We start from the raw sequence: 20,172 nt of genomic DNA, 5'->3' as shown, positions 1-20,172 counted from the left end.
TGAACACCAAGTGAAGGAGCAACCCTGTCAAGTTATATAAAGAGCAAAATAAAAATAACTACCCATTTGGATTTGTTTCTATATTTCAAAATTCATTTTGTCGATTGAAAATATTTTTGACAGGCTCTAATCCCACAGGTGCTGTGATGCGTGAGTAATCAATTACACATGATTGGAGAGATGGCCGATTCAAAAGTCGCAAAAATTAATATACAGGAGGATGCCTGCATTCTGATCATTATCAGTGATTCTCAATTTGATATCATGCCCCGCCTGTCTGACCAGAATAGAGCACTTGTAAATTGGGCACTGTCATTATAATTAGGCACCTGGTATCAGGAAAACTCATTTATAATCGGGGAACCATCATCAGCAAGTACATTTAAATTATAATCGAGCACCCGGTATCAGGAAAGCATGCATTCTAATCGATTACTTGGAGATCAACTTTTTGCAACTTTTGAATCAGTGTACTCCTTCCTTTAGTGTGTGCTCATTCAAGCATGAAGTCAACTACAGGTATGAAATTGGTGTCTTTGATGCTATATGAGACTGCTGATGTATGCAAACAAATCCTTTTAACTGAAGAAATACTTTTTGAAATATAGAAATACAAATGGGTAATTGTTTTTGTTTTACTCTTTATTTAAAATTTTATGATCCAGAGATTATGAATCTGGACTCAAAAATACAGGTTTGCAACTTAACTCTCATTTTGTGGAAACAGGTACCATACACTTGATTACAATTGTTGCAACAACACCCTTTCAGAGTAACCATTAGTTTAAGACTGACGTTTGTAAATATTGTAAAATTAATTCAGCCTCTTCAGAACAAACACATAAATTTTAGATAAAACAAATTGTATGCTGTAACCTATTTTTTCATGTTTTTTTATGCCATAACTTCAGTATTTTTAAATACATCAGAAGGAAATTACCATCACCAGATCAAACCGAATTCTCATTAATTTTGTCTTGATAAAAACTACCAATGTCACACACATATATACATGTAGAATAAAGTGATTACATATCATCAGCCTGAGGTTACGCTAATTGCTAAGTCTTTTTTTTTTAAATTTTGAGAACAAAGTACAAAATATGGTTCAAGCATGCATTTAAACATATTTATTCACCAATATTTGCACAAGAACAAATAATAATGATACAAATGAAAGGGAATAATCCGAAATAATTAGGGTGATTACGTAATTGATGCATGCTTTAACCACATTTTGTTCTTAAACTTACAAAAATGACTTAGGCAATTAGCGTGTGTCCATCCCTATCAAAAGGATGCCCTTGTCGACTGCTACATGTCTCTTTTTACAGAATATAAACCATGCAACTTTGAGATAATGTGAGTGACCTCCAAGTGAGATGAGTCTGGTATTTATTCCTAGCTATTATGTAAAAAGAGACACATGTAACCGCCGACAAGTGCATCCTTTTGATATGGATGGACACATATGTGACACGATCAAGGGAAATGAGTCGGATGTCGCTAATATTGATTTTGATGAGTTATTGGCAAAGAAAGTGTTAAAATTCTTTTGTTTTATATTGTTTTCAGCGATTGATAAATTGATGTAACTTCGCAAAGAAAAATCGTATCAACACAGGGTTTTCAGTTTCTGAAAGCTCTAAATGTCCTCTTTAGAAACTCATTTTCAACCAGGGTCGACTTGTGACTCATTCCCCTTGATCATGTCACATATAGTCCTGAATTTGCTTTAACATGATAAACATTCATATGCTAAAGTGTTCCACCAAATTTATATACACATTATAGATTTATTTTATTATTTGTCTGGTTTATATAAATGTTATTTTTTATAATAGTTGCTACTGTAATCTATCAAGTTCAATGATTTATACATTTTTGCTTTGGTACTATGCTGGTTTTAAAATAAAAATACTAAGGCACTAAACGGTGTTAATAAAGCATCAAATGGCTGCTACACGGAATGTGCCGAGTTGTACGACTGATAATTGAGGAAGAAGGGCTCAACTCCACCTCATAAACATTCCCAATATTTGTGTGAGAAAGGCCCAACTCCATGGAGTTGGGCTTTTTTCCATGGAAACCATGATTAAGTGTACATGAAAGACTATTTAGAGAGTGGATTTGAGCAAATTGTCTGCTAGCAATAAAATGCCCAGGTCTAACTCATTTTTGTAAAATGGTGGAGTTGGGCCCTTCTTCCACTTAGGTATTCAATTGATACACACTGTCATAACCAAACAATTTTTCATTTATATCCATCATTTGGAGTACTGTATATCATATGGAGTACTGTATTTATAATATTGAATAACTCTTTGAGTGTGATGTATTTTGCTGTAATTAACGCTCTTTGACTTATTGTATTTTAAGATGTTTAAAAAGGAAGGCAAAACAGAGGTACTTCAAAACTACAATAAAAATAGCATATGTTAAAAAAATCTGCCACTGCAAATTTCTACTTCTATGATTTGATTTTGATTTAATAAATTTGAGCAACCGACACTGGGGGTCTGTAATCATACCAAATTCAAATGTACAACAGGGGCAAATGACCATATGGGGTTGTGCCGCAAACATGGATCTCATTTGAGGCCATTTGGTATGCCAATGACACCTTTTCTAGGCCAATTTTTGTATGGATGGGTCATTTTTTATTCTGAAAAATAGCCCAATTTTATCTAACTGTAGTTTAAATTTTGCCAAGATTTTGGAAAAGTTGCAAAAAAATTGGCAATCTGCCTCAAATTTGGCTGAAAATTTTGACTTTTGGTATAGCGATGGGTCAAATTGGAAAACTGGTATATGGATGGGTCCAGTTTCAAATTCTCAGTGGCACACCCCTACACAAACCAAACTTGAATACCCCTACAGGCTAGAACAATTTAATTACAGGATATAAAACTACTAACATAAATGTCTGCATGTGCTTTGAAATATATAATTCTATATATTATATGCTTTGATAAAAATTTGTTGGTACTTTATGTAGATAAAATGCACACTATTGTATTTTTGTATTCACTGAAATTTGGACACATATATTTCATGGAACAAAAAAATTTGGTTTCCAAAACCATGGTTGTTAAATCTACAACAAAATTGTACAATTAAATTAATTGTACAATACAAGTACAAACAAACCCACTATTGGTTCAGAGGTTCTTGAGATAGCACTTGATATTTTGAGAAAAATATCTAAAAAACTCAATACAAAATGCAACCACGGTTTTGGAATCATTTGAAAGTTCAGATGCAAAATGCCCTATATGGCATTACTCTTCACTTCACCTTTTCAAATCAACATCGGAAATGTTCGGAAAACCAAGTCACATGCACCAGGTGTGTAGGCACCATAATATGCTTGCTTAAATTTGGGTAAGCACTCACCAGTTACATGCATTACTCAAAGTGCGACCATGGCAACTAGCGTAAGAGCTACACCCGGCATACATATCGGTCTAATGATTAACCCCATGAGAAATACCTGTCAATTGGCCAAAATGAATATGTGTAAATTTTAAACCAATCAAGGAGGGGGTTAATAAGATCATCTGCAAATACAAGTTTGACCATAAATAGTTTAAAGCCCAATCATAATTGGCAATTGAAATGAGTATTTCAAGTTATCAACCAATCAGAAATGCTGTTAGATGACCAGTAGTGTCCAGGGGGTTAACATGCCTACACCTGTTCTTGTGCTAACTTATAGGCATACACACTTCCTTTTTCGTGGTAATGTTGGCTAGCATGCTTGTCAACTCGACGTTTCTTTGCTGGATTGTATTCTTCAGATATGTCCATATCCTCGTTGTCTGGTGGTGGGCCGTAACCGCCACCCCCTGGGGAGCAGATGCGGAGCACATCCTGTAAATTACAACAAAATGTGAACTCATTGAGTATATAATGTTAAACAATTTTTTTATTCATTATTATCAATTTTCAATTTTGCTGTCAACTTTTTAACAATTCATACAACTGAAGGTTATAATGGTGGTTTTAAGTATTAAAGAGTAGTAATTTTTCGGTTCAAAGAAAACCAAGACCAAGCATTAGATGTAAGGCCACGTTCAGATTTTTTTATTCAAGTCATATACTTTCAGCCGGGGGGCCACTCCAATATATTGACATACATCATGTGCCCATGAAAAGACCGTTATTTTTGGCAAATCCTACACCCAATGACCCTGTTTTTTCAGTAGCCTACACTGAATGACCCCCTTTTTTGAACAATTTGTCCTCAAAATTGAAGGATTTTGAAAAAAAAAGAGTTCTGTCTATTTTGAACTGTAAAATTGGGTAAAATGCTATTTTTGATTGTTAATGATGTGAAATTTTGGGCGCTCCCATACAAAATCACCCCGTTTTTGACATTGCCAACACCGAATGACCCCCTTTTTTCTGAAAATTTCTACACTGATAGACCCCTAGTTTTGTCACTTTCACATTCGAATGCCCACCCCTACCCCCCAGGACGTTCACTAAGTATTTGTCATTCAAAATTTTTTCGATTGGCCCTCGCTATCAGATGATGCTGGACTTTGCCAGTTGGTGTACCATCTATTTATTATTAGTCTATGGTCATCACTTACCCTGGATTGGCATCTAGAGAACATTTGCCCCCAAGATTGATCACTTTGCCGTCCTTGTAAACAAAGATATTCTTTCCATTAGCACCTGGTTCACCACCTGATAAGTAAAACAAGATTTTGACATTACCACAAATATTATTAGAAATATAAAAAAGTAAAGGTAAAGGAGACGATCCGGTATAAACAATTATCAGACCGCCCATCTCTCTTTTGTTGACGATTTCGGGCCAGACTCCTCCATTTAATGTTGCTATAGGGGGATCGCTATGCCTCCTCCACAGAGAGTCTATTACCTTCCCAGCATTTAAGAATGCCGGTATACCCATTTATACACCTGGGTGGAGAGGAGTAATCGAGATAAAGTGCCTTACGATGGCGTCGCCAGGGCTCGAACCATCAACCTTCCGATTATGAGTTGGAGCCCGTTCCCCTCGGCCAAGATATTATGAGACAAATACCTGCAACACATAATCGGAGCCAGGAGAAGGCAATTTTGTTGTTTTCATTATGGAAAAAGCCTAGACATAATAAGTCCAAATTATAATAGTAGTATATTCCCAACTCAAAACAAGCTTGAGATGCTCGGAACTTTCAAAACTTACATTTTTGTACACATTTTTGTACACATTATTAAATATTTTTACCAATTTATAATGCGAATCATACAATTTGTTCAACAAATGCTTGCTTTAAAAACACATTTTACTTATATTTTTGTAACAATTGTTGCAAAAAAACACAATACCTACATCTATAATCAGCTATAATAATGTAAGTGTTGCAATAAATGATGGGTTACAATGAGACTATTAGTAATAAGTTCCTTGTCCAGGGGAATTTCAAGCTAACTCAATTTTTCCACAAGAGCGTACTACACCATCGCAGGGTTCGAAACCGCAACCTCTCGCACCATAGTCCGAATGCCTTATCGATTGAGCTAACTTGACTGCTTGACTGTATAAATATATTACAATAATTACCTTTCATTCCATAAGGCTTGTATGCTCTCCTCTCGGACAGAATCGATATTGTCAGAGGTCGTCTGAAGGTCATCTCTCTGATGACCCCATCTCCACCACAGAATTGTCCTCGTCCACCTGTGCCAGGATTGAGCACAAAACGATTCAACACCACAGGGTACCTGAGGAAGATAAACACAGCAATTGCTTGATAAAATTGATATATTTAACTCTACAGAAAGAAAGAAAATCACACATCTTTGTACATGGTATACAACAAGTTTTTTTATGTCAGCTTTTAAGCCTCACATAGTACAAGGAACTTATACGATGTCCTCATTCACAAACTGATACTATCTGTCCATCGTATAAGACTGTTACCGCACGGCAACTGGTTGAAGGAATATTACAGTCAAGAATAGGCTCCATCATTTTTTGTTCTGAACCCTCCCAGTCTCCCAAAACATCAAAAGCGTTGCACTTATACTTACTTAAGACTGTCCTTTTCATATAACGCAGACAAAGTAGGGCCAACTTGCCTAGAAATGGTCAAATTTTGGCAAGAAATATCTCTAATGTAATCCTATGTAAGTCCCATATCACATCGTTATCGGCGATCGAGGTTTTTTTTCTTTCTGAAGTTTGGTTGGTACCCACCAGCGTCATGCATGTGACGTGACACGGCTAAAATAAGCGACCGAGAATCGGGGATCGTTAAAACGTCAACAAATTTCAAAACATAGAAAGCAGTAAACTTATTGGCGAGCGGTCCGAATTTTGAGCCATAAGTTTACGTGGTGAACTAAGCCTCACAGAACATCTGATTCACATTACTGCTATTTTATTCTGTAGATAGACCAACAACATTATCAAAAGAAGCACAAATGGATGTGATATGATTGGGGTTGTTGGAATGGTTTATGGAATGATTTGATCACTGAGATCGGCATCTCTCTGTAAATCATGGGGCCTTATGGGTCTGGCAGCGCACTATAAAGATCATCGCGCCCTGGGGTTTGGTTACAGTGTAGGGCAATCAATAAATCCAATGATACGTATAAATCAATCGCTGAATATGCAATTCTGTGTAAAATCCACAACCCCTCTGTGTAAGATTTCACTGCCATCTCAATTTCAGTTTCACTTACAGTCAATCCAGCTGGAACTACCAGCTGAAAATTGATGAAATTTATCAAATCCACTTCAATTTGGCCAAAAACAGTAACAATTTTGTTTAGAATTTTATCATCCGTATAATTTCAACACTGATTTAGCAAGAAATACCGTATTCATTCCAATAAGCGCCCAGGGCGCTTAACAAAGTCATTTTGGGTGGGCGCTTATTTTTTTACCTGGTTTACCTAATTTTTTGTGAGGGGCGATTATTAGAGATGAATTTATGTATGTTATAAAAGGGTCCTGAGATGTTTACACCGGATGTGTAGTCCTCCAGCTTTTTCACTATATCAACATCTATCTATCACTTCAACATTAATGGTATCCTTTAGCAAATTGAATATACCCTGGGTGGGCGCTTATTGGGGCATGGGTGCTTATTGGAATGAATACGGTACAATTAGAAGACAAGGTCCTCTGATTTGGAATACAATTTTACATGAGTTAAAGAATGCCAAATCACTGTATGTATTTAAAAGAAAATATAAGTCATATCTGTTGTCATATTATCAGTAACTTAATTGGTTTGTTTATTTTATACCTGTAACTTATAGTTAATTTGAATTTTGCTATATGCCATCATCACTGCCTTCACTTTAGTGTTTAGTTGCAGATGTCCTGTCCAGTCCTGTTCTGCACTTACCCAGTCCTGTTCCGTGTTTGTAGTTGTCATGTTTTTAGTAGTTATTTAAGGTAGTAATCTATAATTATCATCATTTGCAACTTCTATACATTTCGAGCCTTGGTCTTTTTGGTCTCCCCACCAATGTTTTCTTTCATTATTTGGTTTGTATAATATTGTATGGTGAAAATAAACTGAAACTGAGAATTCGAAAATCTTCCACACCTTACCAGACATTTTGTGGATGAAAATGGTTGGATCTGGAATAATTTAAACTGTTGCATTTGGTTGGAATTCCAAATCTTCTTCAGTAGGGGTGTGATTATCTAATGGAATACCCACAATTATCACCACATTATGTGATGTGATCAAGCAAAATCAGTCGAAAGTCTGGAATACTGATTTTCAGATACAGCCAAACAAAGAAAATAATTTCTTTTTGTTGCATATTGTTTTAGACTGTTCATATCTTTGGAATTGAATGTTCATTTTCAATGGGATTTTCTGCAAAATGTAGCTTTGCAAACACTCTATACAATCATGTAAAAAACTGAAAATTGAAAATGCCCGACTTCAGACTGATTTTGCTTGATCACAACACATATAGGTTTGGAATCACCTTCTTACCTCCTTTCCAGTATTTCGGGATCTGTAATCCTTGTGTTAGTCATATGACAATGAACACCACTCTTACCATCCCAAGTTGGACCCTACAACACAAAGTTACAATGAAATATTATTGTCAATAAACAAGTTTACATCATTCAACACCATTATTTAAAAAAATGTTGGCATTGTTCATTTAGGGATTCAATCATGTTTCACCGTTGTTCATCACTGTTTAACAACGATGCGGCGCGTCGTCGTCTGCGTGGTTTACTTGCGAGGGCAGCTTTAGCTGCCCGGCCAAGTAAACTGCGCAGACGCTACCGACGCGAGTTGTTAAACTGTGATGAACAACGGTGAAACATGATTGAATCCCTTTCAACAACGAAAAGAAGCTAAAGATCGTATAATTCCCGATTATTTCACGAGGAATACCACTTAATCATTGCTACTCATCTTTACAAAAACTTGATATCAGCAATAAAACTAGGGCCTACAGAATAAAACGGCAATGTTTAGCCGCTACCTGAAAAATACTGAATTCAACAGCTCTCAGATTCAACTTGCAAGTTTTCACACGTATTGCACGCACAAAAGTTCCAGACATGACGAATTGTACGCGCCTCCGCGTAATACGTAGTCTCGTTCGCGTATACGCTACAGCAAAAGTGTGGATTCATCACGGTTTAACAACGGTTGGCTCCTGTACAAAGGTATAGGAAGAGTTGTTGAATTGATGTAATTACACTACTCATCAGACACTGACTTCAAAACTGCTTCACAAGCACAATTGTGAAAATATTGAAGGGTTGACATTTACAGAAGCACAGATATGACAGTTGAGGCAGAACATTTGAGCGACCTTCATACTTTATAGTTTTAAGCATCAGCAAGTTGATTAAAGCATGTGATAACACAACTCCCATAATATGTTTTAAAATAAGTCGACAAATATTTTACGAAATGTAAAAAGGTATGTATGCCCCTATTTGTTTTACACATGTGGACTAATTTATAGCATCACACATTGCATTCTATCACAATGGCTAATTGGCTAAGAAAAGAGACTGTTTTAAAAGTTGCACCCGAGTCTATACCAGTCAGGTTTTCTTTAACAAGGCGTACTGACTGGGAGGAATTTTTCCCCAGGCACGAAATACCAGGAGAAAATTGACCAAAAGCTGTAATGTAATGTCAAGACCCAATTCTAGGTCCACAATTGTCCTCATTTTGGCCCATTTTAGCATCAAAATTTCAAATTTACTTTAGGTAGTAAAGTCATATAGCAGATCAGTGGAACAATTTGGGAATGTCCCAACCCCCCCTTGCTCGGTAGCCCCTGCTATCAACCAAGCACACTTTGAATACAACAGAAGGATATGATAGAGGGATCAGCTCCCTGAGTATATAAAGCGAAATAAATTAGGCAGCTAGTTCCATGTCCAGGAGAATTTCAAGTATTAAAGTGCAATTACTTTCATGAAGACATTTTCCAATCACACTGGGCTTGAACTCTGGACCTCTTGCACTAGTTAAATGCTCTATTAATTGCGCCAACTTTACTGTTATCATAACCACATCTTAGTTCCATGTCCAGGGTACTACAGTGCAATTATTTTCACAAAAAACATTTTCCAACCACACTGGGCTGGAACTCTGGACCTCTTCCACTGATGTCCTATCAACTGTGCTAACTTTTAATGTAGGGAGGGGGAATTTGGTATGAATAGCTGTAACAAAACTACAAACTAAATTGAAAGGATTTGGACAGTGCAGTTACTTCATTTAGTCATATAATCAAGGCTGTACAGCTGAATATATGTAAACATGTCACTTCTCTGTGATCATTGTTACATTATATATCGTTTTAACAGGTGCATTTTGTTGCTTTTCCTGAAGCTTCCCATTACAGGTAATATTATCAGCTCATCTGTGTATGAAATCTCAACAGGTATTAATTTGAATTTTTTAAGAACTAATGAAGTGGAGTTATAACTTAAGTGCACCATCACTGCTTGTGAATGAGAACCGATAAAGTTGGGTACAAAATATTCAAAGATTCCTTTGGAACACTTCCAAATGCAAATCTGACATTTTATGTTAAAGGGTTAACAGCACATCTGGATTTCTTCATCAAGTGTTACAAAAGCTCAGCATTTTATGGCATAACAGAATCCCTTAATCCATGATAATAAAATTGTCCAACTCGCCAAGGTCCTGACTATCTAAGAGAACATAATGTAAGGACAAGGTTACCTTCCCAAATCCTAGTATAAACATTTAGTAATTGTTGGTATTTAGTTTCTGCACAAACCTGCCAGTTGACCAGGCCAACGCTTTTGGACCTTTAAGTGCAGAGCCACTGAATATACACAATATACTCACAGCTCCAGCTCCGCCGGCAATAGTCTCACAGTACCCCAACACACTGTCGCCAAATGTGAACACATTCATGCAACCCTGTAATTAATAATTCACAATGCCTTAGATAAATCCTGCCCGTACTTACTGCGCCAGCGCCCTCAGCGATAGTCTCACAGTAGCCGTACCCATTGTGTCGAACGTAAAGGCATTACAGCAACCCTGTGTGTAAAAACAACTTGCGGGGTTAAGATGGGGAATACTTACAGCGCCAGCGCCACCTGCTATGGTTTCATAGTAACCTACGTCTGCGTCGCCAAATGTGAAGTTATTCATGCAGCCCTGCAGAATTCGGCACACAAATGAAGGTTAGTTATGGATTTGGGGACACATGTGACATGATCTGGTCGATGGATACCAAAGGCGGCAAATTTGAAATTGAGATAAAGGCAACAATATAGAGTAAAAATTAATAAAATACTTAAGAAAATAGACATCACAGAACCAAGTAATTACTTATAAGCTTAGACCTTTGGTGTTTTCAGTATATGATAACCTAATGTTTGCATAATGTAATAATTATAGTAACTCAGTTTTCAAAAATGCCTCTATTGGCGTCAGTGAACCAGATCATGTCACATATATGTATACTTTTTAATCAGTGCAAAAAAAATAGGTGAGAATTGTTTTTTTTTTTTAATTTCTCCGTGCACAAAAGTAAAGTTATTTTGGAATCACACATTATGCAAACTATCCTAGTTGCACATGTATTGGACCTACCATTAGGTGCAACTGCCTTAACAGAATTTCCGTCTAAAGTTAGGATATATCACTGCCAGATCATCAAGCTGTCATTATAGTTAGAGGCAGTTTATAAGTAGAATATAACACATAGTGGGTCAATGAGTTACATAAAATGCCCTTGTGTGGTATTTTGTTCCCAGGAAGTGAATTTTGCCTCAGGCAATTTGGGGTTAAAATGTTGACAGCTCACAACAACATTTGGATGAAAAATATACAAAGTGACACATGATAAATTCTGTTAAAGCAGTGGAATCTAATGCCCTGTTCACTATCAATTTGCTGTTATAAGGCCCATCAATATTTTGGTACTGATTAAACTATACAAGGGACTATACTTTACTCAACCTATAAGTGGCACAAATTATTTGGATTTGTTACTGCGCGCATTAATAAAGTCTCAACGTACGTCTGCGTATATTCACATAAATGTACACATGTCATGCATAGTGCACTTATGGTAAGTGCTGCACTGGTACAACCAACTGCGTGCACGTATCAATCAACAATGTTATCAGTCTCGCCACTTATAGGTTGAATTAATTAGTACACAAGAGGATATATACTCATGGTTAAAATAATCACCACCCCCGCCCTCTCTTATGCTGGTTTCATACTTTCCTGCCGCTTCGACGACGATTTGATTCACTGCGCAGTCGCATCAGAAACGCTAGCGGTGACAGCGGCAAGCTGTATATCTATCACTCCATCGCTTTGCCCAAAGCGGCAGATCGCTGGGAGTTGAATTCAAGTCAACTCGGGAGCGGCACTGCTCTGATGTATGAGAACAGGAAACAATTTTTGGCAGTGCTGAGCGACAACATTGGCTTTCATAGTCATACTGCTGCCTGGCAGAAAAGTACAAGCTGCATGGTGAAACGTCACACCGCTTAGCGGCATAAAGTATGAAACCAGCATTAGGTGTAGTAGCTGCAAAGTGTTTATATAATTCAGCTTATTTCTACTTTATGACAAGGTACTACGCAGTCCTGCATCTTTACTCCACTTTATAGCATATTTTGTGTCTACATCAAATAATTCAATCAGAAAAAGTGACCAGCAGATATATCAATCAAAAGTCGCTAGCATGTCCAGGGTCAAATCTGGTATTTGCCATTTTTAAATGAGGAAGACAGATGCTGTGAATGGAAATGCTTGTCATTTTCATTGTTTTGGATTACAACAAAAACTCTATGGAACCATGCCTTTCCTCTTTTTATTTTAAAGTCAGCATTTCTCCGATTGGTTTCAAAGTCAATTTTGAAATAATCTTCAGCACCTGATTTTTTGGGCATTGGATTTTTATTCCAGTAGGTATGGTACTTCATACCTGATACCCAGAGGATGTATAAAGACATTCTCATAACCCAATGGGGTTACTGAGCTTGGTATGTCTGGCTTTTGTACACATGTGGCACAGTTGACTATACCTTGCATTGGGATTGTGTGCAAATATCTGGTGTTTTCATCCTTTTATTTAACATTCAAAACATTGAGACTTATGAATAAAATTAATGCAGTGGGATATTAAGAATGTTTTCTATAAGAAAATCCCAATTTAATTTGATAGTCTCAACTATTAGCTTGTTGGTTGCCATTTTAAAATTACCATTTTGTGTGTGTGGTAATGGGGACTTTGCCTTTAAGATAGGGTTATATTGATCAAATTTCCCAATCATAGTGCATTGTAGGATTGCCTATAATTAAAGACAGAGCTAAAAAAAAGAATTGATCGCGTCCGACGTCATCTATCAATCAAACTCGAGCACAGCTTGTTTACAAGTGTCGTGATTATGACTTGCTGAACGCGGCGGTATAACCGGGCGCCTTATTGTTAATTTTGCACCTTCAAACATGCAAACCATCTCAAAAGTTAGGTCCTTACAGTAGGAAACTTTCTTACGAAGGCACCATGTGAACAATGCCTAGAAAAGCTGCTTTTTGCCTTGTAAAAATACGTAATTTTTCGCCATTTGCTGCTATTCCTTATCTCCGATCAGCACCAGATAGATCGGTCTTCCTTTACGGCGCTATTAACCTGTGTAAACCAATCAAGGATCGTAATTGACAGTGACATCAGATGCGATAAATTCTTTTTATCTCTGTCTTTAATCATACCTGATACCAGACATGAGCAGTAATGTTATGAAGCACAAAAGTTCTCATTACCTGTGAAGCTGCACATATTCCAAATGCTTTGAGAATCACATCCACCACCCTCTGGGAGGTGAGTACGTTGCCCCCGACAACAGCGGCTGTGTCCGATGGGTTGAGCATGCAACCTTCGGGAATGATCACTTTCACTGGTTTCAGACAACCCTGAAAAGAACGACAATTTCAAAGTAAAAATTAATTTTATCCACATATATAATCTTTTTTTCTACTTACTTGAGGCAAGCGGCATTAATATCTTGACACAATTAGCGTGCTTATCGATGTCCTGTGTTTGAGCACGAGCAGTGTGCGAGTCACATACATCTGCTATTTGATGATGCATACATTGGAAACCGAATTGTCTTGACACACACATACTTTAATTATTCTTGCTTCTGCTCTCAAAAATAATTTAAACAAACAAAAAACCCCAAACATTTGAACCCGTTTATTAAAACTGCTGCTGTAAAATTGATTATTTCATAAGATCTGTATATTTTCTGGAAAGAGGCTGGCAATCACATATCCCATTGACCTACTCTAATCCAAGGTCAATTTTCGAATCATATCCTCCGCATATGACACCATATGAGCGTCCCAATCAAATCTTGTAAGATGATATAAACAAAGGTGCAGAGTTTATTGATATCCATCAATTACTTCTGCATGTGACGTAGTCTCTATTAAGCGTTCAATGATTTCCACGTGTGCACATCTTATGTGATAAAACCGAAAATACATACCAACACAAACGAGATATTAATTGCTCAACCTGCATTGATTAAAATCATAAGTTTAAGACAAGCCCAAAATAAACTGGACATACACAGTGTATATTTATGTTACCTCTGCAACTTCATACCTGATTAAGAGGGATCTCATGTCCAATCATACACCGTAGACAATAGATGACAGCTGACAGTGATACAGCTCTTGGTGCATTGCAATTACCATATACCTCATAACCAGTGCCAGTAAAATCAAACACAGCTGTACCCTACAAGGTGGGACACAAAAGAACAGTAAAAGTAGTGGTGTCAGGATTAACTATACAAATGATAATTTTAGATCTATATCAAAGAAAGCATAGAAAATTACTATTTTTTTCCAAGAAAGGAGTCCAGATGCTCTGGAAAAGCGACTCACCATTTTTGCAAAAAATATATGGGTAACCGTTTCGCTTTTACAGGGTTCTCGCAAAATGTTAAATCTGATAATTATATTTATGAAATTCGAGATCTACAAATACAAAAAGAAACTACCTCTCCTTGAGCCAGCCTTACTATTGTGTACAAACACTAAAAATGTTTTTCTATGTCTTTTTTGACATTAATTTACTTCTGGAAATTTCCACGATCTTCATCACAATTCCTCAACATTTGACCCTTCTCTGGAATGTCCAAAATCTAAATTCCATGACTTCCGTGAGGGGAGCATATTCTAGCGGGGTTTGCACTGAAATATTGAGATAAATAAAGCTGACACACAAGAGGAATGGTATGGATTCTACATATAAAGGTGATCCCAAGGCTTGTTTGTTAGGTTTTTAGTTGTATTTTTAAAAATAAAAAAAAGGCTCTTGCCACCCCACTCACATTATACTATGAATTTAGAATTTTTTTTAAATTCTCTGACTTTCCATTTGAGGAACCTGGCTTTATAATCCCATTGTACAATTACTGTTATCAGTGAGACTCAGTTAACATACCTCTTCAATATTGATATTAATATTCAATGCGATACAACTTCCATCATCCATATAGTCTGTAGCACTCAATATAGTAGTCCCTGTCCTAGCTATTGTAGCTTTGCCTATCTCCTGCAGCATTTCTTTGACAGCCACCTCGGCATTAGACTGAATGTATCCCATGTATTGACTTACCTCTTCAATATTGATATTAATATTCAATGCGATACAGCTTCCATCATCCATATAGTCTGTAGCACTCAATGTAGTAGTCCCAGTCCTTGCTAGTGTAGCTTTGCCTATCTCCTGCAGCATTTCTTTGACAGCCACCTCGGCATTAGACTGAATATATCCCATGTAGGCTTGGACTACGTCTAGGCTGTATGCGTCAATCAGCTCAGTTATCAAATTGATACCCTACAAATTGAAAGGAAAAAATGTTAGTGAATTTTGGTGTTCACAGGGTTTCCCGCACTTGAAACCTTTAAAATTCAAGGACTTTTCAAGGTCCAAAAGCATGATTTTCAAGGACTTACCACAACACAAAAATCATGATGCGGCTCTCTGTGTGGCATGTATTAACGAAAGTGACAGCTCCTCTCCACTCCCCAAATTTTGTCAAAATTATACTTTAGGTAAATTCCAATTTTCAAGGACCTTGTGCAAATTTCCAGGACTTTAAAAGCCTTGAAAAGGTGTTTTCAAATTCAAGGACAAGGACCGCAGGATCCCTGTGTTCAATGATGAGTGTGTACCAATCTAATCAGATTTAGGTCCGATATAACTGCATTTGCAATAAGTTAAAGGTGGGTGGCCTGATAGTGACACATGGTGTTTTCTTCCTCACACTGAGGCCCATCCCCAAACATCCTTATTCAAAGTTGTTGCTCAAATAGCTTGAATTCTATAGTGTGTCTCATCTCAAGTTGAGAATAACGCATGTTGGATTTCAAAGTGGCATATTTGAATTAGTGTGTTTACACAGCTGCGTCGCCAGGGTACAGATTAAAACGCGCTCCTATGTGTGTGAATATGCCCAGCGGGATTAGGTAAGCACGCGTGATTCGAATCTGCCACTGCGGAATCTAGTATGGCATTACTTTCAACTTGAGATGAGCCACACTGTAGAAGCAAAATGTGTATCAAAATGGCCCATAGACATAGATAGAACAGCACATTGTAAATTGTGATTGGGCTATTCCATTTAAAATCCACACTACCTCTGTGGAAGATTTTGGAAATATCTGCCACAGGGTGAGTATGAATTTCAAAAGGAATGAGCACATAGGCAGCTCCATTTGAATTTCATATACCCTCCGAGAAAGATTCAACCTGAATCTTCCACTACAGGAGGGCGATTTTCAAATAAAGCCGATTAATGCGCTAATTCCATTTGAAATGCATACTCCTCCTGTGGAAGATATTTCCAAATTCTTCCTCAGGGGTTGTGCACACCGTCATCATCCCTATATCTTCGTGTTAAAAATTGCCGTGATAGTACGATGAATCCTCACGTTTTTCAACAACTACGCATGGTGATTTTATTCGAGATAGGCCGTGCAACTCAGGCTAAGCATACAATTTGAGATTTTGGCGCCTGCCACACTGTTTCTATTCTATGTTTTACGATTTTCGCATGATCAATATATGGCTGGCCGTAACCGCCACAACGTGGAGCTGCTACGCGTAGCTTACTTTTCGCTTCGCCGAGCTAAATTGACCAATCATGTTAGATCTTTTCATTACGCGGAGCCAGTGGATGCATCCTCGTTCCAGAGAGAGAAAACTCTTGCCAAAGTTAATGTTTACTATGGGGATTTTAAATGAATCGATTGTAAATAAACCACGACCAGTTGTACAGGATCAATACAATTGTTTGATTAGTGTATAGTCAATGTTACCTTGCATGCATGTGTCATGTGTGTGGCGTGTTTGTTTGTCTACTGTGTCAGGCCAGGATCACTGACACCCACGGTACTGATACTCTCATACTATCACGGTGATCATATTGTTGAATGTTGTTGACTTAAAATAATCATGATGCAGTCATGTCTACAGTAGAACTCACCACGACCTTTGAAGGACTTAAACCCTATTAAAAGCTATTAAACCAAGATAACACTCAATGAAAACGGCTCAACTATGTTACATCAGATCTTCTCTGGTTAAATACATACTGCACTTGTGTCTGTTTTACCTGTGCAATGAGCAATGAGCTGGTATTATAGTTTCAGTTGGGTGAACGATTATAAAGCTTAACGCAAAGGTAACAATACTGTGGGCTTTTGTTTACGAAATGAGACAATAGTCTGCTTATTGTTAACCAGCGTTCTTGAAAATGAGAAGCTTAATGACTTAACACGGTTTAGAAATAATTTCTTCATATTTTTTGGTACAAAAGTACCAATATTTCCAAACACCTAAATTAGCTAAAAATTTAGGACATGTTACAAAACTATATTTTCTAGAATTTCAGAGAATACTTTAAATATTGGCCGGTTATTTTTTACACAGTAGCGACGTCAACTAGGCAATGGCCTATACTTCTAACATACACTATTTGTAGAGGTCACGCGTCAATGGTGAGCGCACTGGGTATTGTGTATAGGAAAACGGACAGTAACTACAGTATGTATGGCCTACTACTAGTATATAAAGTAAATCCGAACTGGTTTGCAGTTTGCTGAAGGTCGAATTCCGCAGGGGACACCGCGCAAGTTATACAAATTAGCTCCCGGCGATACACTGCAGATCGCAGAACTGTGTGCATAGTTTACCACCACTCTGCCTAGCTATATAGTTATGTACAATACTGTATGAGTTTCTTATGAGTGCATGTCCATCTTAATAATAAGTCAGTTCGTACTTTTCATAAACTACTTTTTGAATCATAACTTTCGTGACCGAGGATATCTTGCAACTACGTGGCGCTTTCGTCTGGCAAATTCTTAATGAATAAATTCGCTTCACGTAATGAGTAAGTCGTACTTAATTAGTCAGTTTTACCTCCGAGTAATGAAAAACTCTAACATGATCATGATTGGTAAATTTGGCTCCACGGAGCAAAAAGTCAGCTACTGGCGATATCCAGCTCCACGTTGTGGCGGTTGCGCCTACCATATCAGTATCCCATATGATATTTCTATTGCAAGAAAATTTTATTTGTTGTCAGGTTTTATCTTAAATACACTAACTGGAAATTAAATACACTAATTAGTGAGGACCGGTATTTTGCTGTGGATATGTTTAACTGCAATTTGCGGGTAAAACATTTGAAATCCTGAGTAAAAATTTTGATCATATTCAACTCTTTAAAAAAAAATTTATATAAAAGAATGCATGTAAAATCCAGCTGCAATACAATGTACATTATTGACACACTATCACTCTCTTTATCTACGGCAATAATAGAATATCGATTTCAATCGAATTGAATACGATGCTCAGTTTTGAGTTTATAGTTGACTACTAAGCGACCTAAGCGATCGATTGCTAGCCAATCAGATAGAACTCCTTTTCTTGCGTTCGGTGAAATACCAGTCGCCCGTCGCTCACCAACGGAGTATTAAATTTATATTTATCGAATAGGAAGTCGACACTGTGTTGTGTGAATTTTAAATGGAACAGCCCATTGTACTAAAGGATACACAAGTTGAACAGAACTATGCAGAAAGTGTTACTTAAATAGGTTTGTTTCAACTGACAAAAATCTTTCACACAACATACCTTCTGATTAGCGGCAACCTGAGCACGAAGGTCAGATAGGTTGTCATGGAGATTACGTGTGCCAGTGCATCCTGGGAATTTACCTGGCTCCATAAACAAATTTGTCACAGCTGAAAGATAATAGAGGGAGTCCATTCTTGTTATCAGATGCAGTATTTAATAGTTACTTGGCTTGTGATATTATTTATACCAAGCACTGAAAGTAACAAACTCATAAAAAATAAAATGACTGCTCAGTGCCAGAAGTGCAAAAGCTGCCTTGTGCTCATCTACACATATGGTAGCTACACATGGCAGCTATTGCACTTACCCAGACCTGCGAACCTACTGAAGTCAGAAAGAAGGACACTGAGGCCAAAACCTTGTACATGTACACAAACTAGGTACCGACAAATTCAAAGACTTGAGGTGTACAATACTTTCATAATTCAGGTTTTGCAGGTCTAAATATATCACAATAGACTAAAGAGAATGCTATAGGCCCATTCCATGTCAACTCCAGGGATGTGCACCGCAGCACCTCTTCAATTTTTTTCTTTTTCTGTGTGGTGGTAGATATTAATGAGAAAGTAAAATCCTGAAAATTTGAGCTTCATACTCCATTTCGTTTTCCTGTGGCATCAATTTGAAATTTAGGGGGTCAGCGTAAAAATGTGTCGCAAGCGAAAGACGATGTTTGGAGGTCCATAAATGTATAAAGGAACCCTTTAAAACTGTGAAAAGTATGTATCCTGGGGTACTTTTTTGGTGTAGAATTCAAATCTGCTATCAGAAAACTTGTAACTCCTTTACTTTAAAAGATATAGGGCCCTCAAAATGCAACTCGTCCAACCAGGACCAACTTTGGGGGGGTCAGAACTCCAAAAGTAAAAATAATTTTAGCGTCAATTTTCTGAGAGATATTGGCTTTGGTTCTTGATGGCTTCAACACATTAGTAAGGTATGCCTTCTCCATAGAGTTGTACATGAAATCATTATACATGCAAAATCAAAAATGTGTACAACTCTATGGAGTAGGCAAACCTTACTGATGTGTTGAAGCCATCAAGACCCCAAGCCAATATCTCTCAGAAATGTTGTCCAAGAACATATCTTCAACATACCTGAAGTTGATGGTGGGGCAAATTGTCTGACATTGGTTTTCAGGGGGTCAAAATGTAAAAAAGTGGTTTTCCATGGGTAATATCTCAGCTAAATGTATTCTAATATGCTCAATATTGGATAAGAGTAATGTCCTACCAAAGGGCTCTGACTGGCCAAAAAATTGACGCTAAAATTATTTTTACTTTTGGAGTTCTGACCCCCCAAAGTTGGTCCTGGTTGGACGAAGTTGCATTTTGAGGGCCCTATATCTTTTAAAGTAAAGGGGTTACAAGTTTTCTGATAGCAGATTTGAATTCTACACCAAAAAGTACCCCAGGATACATACTTTTCAAAGTTTTAAAGGGTTCCTTTATACATTTATGGACCTCCAAACATCGC

General features: G+C 37.2%; 1 protein-coding gene and 1 long non-coding RNA gene across 2 annotated transcripts in view; one reads left to right on the top strand and one right to left on the bottom strand.

The window, feature by feature from the left end:
- Window positions 1-20,172, top strand: part of LOC140135844 (uncharacterized) — a 216,649-nt gene that overhangs the window by 28,075 nt on the left and 168,402 nt on the right. The gene's annotated exons all lie outside the window — the stretch shown is intronic.
- The window catches only part of LOC140135842 (5-oxoprolinase-like), a 143,207-nt gene continuing 124,902 nt past the window's right edge, over window positions 1,868-20,172 (bottom strand). Inside the window, exons 21-29 of the mRNA XM_072157480.1 lie at window positions 18,691-18,800; window positions 15,160-15,381; window positions 14,140-14,274; window positions 13,293-13,442; window positions 10,590-10,664; window positions 7,983-8,065; window positions 5,579-5,739; window positions 4,599-4,695; window positions 1,868-3,874 (exon numbers count right to left, since the gene is read on the bottom strand). Of these exons, the coding sequence (XP_072013581.1) occupies window positions 3,691-3,874; window positions 4,599-4,695; window positions 5,579-5,739; window positions 7,983-8,065; window positions 10,590-10,664; window positions 13,293-13,442; window positions 14,140-14,274; window positions 15,160-15,381; window positions 18,691-18,800 (1,217 nt within the window). The 3' untranslated portion in view covers window positions 1,868-3,690. The remainder of the gene's footprint in view (window positions 3,875-4,598; window positions 4,696-5,578; window positions 5,740-7,982; window positions 8,066-10,589; window positions 10,665-13,292; window positions 13,443-14,139; window positions 14,275-15,159; window positions 15,382-18,690; window positions 18,801-20,172) is intronic.

This window comes from Amphiura filiformis, chromosome 16, assembly GCF_039555335.1.
Source record: "Amphiura filiformis chromosome 16, Afil_fr2py, whole genome shotgun sequence".
In the NCBI taxonomy this organism is placed as follows: domain Eukaryota; kingdom Metazoa; phylum Echinodermata; class Ophiuroidea; order Amphilepidida; family Amphiuridae; genus Amphiura; species Amphiura filiformis.
This window is presented reverse-complemented; position numbering and strand designations above follow the sequence as displayed.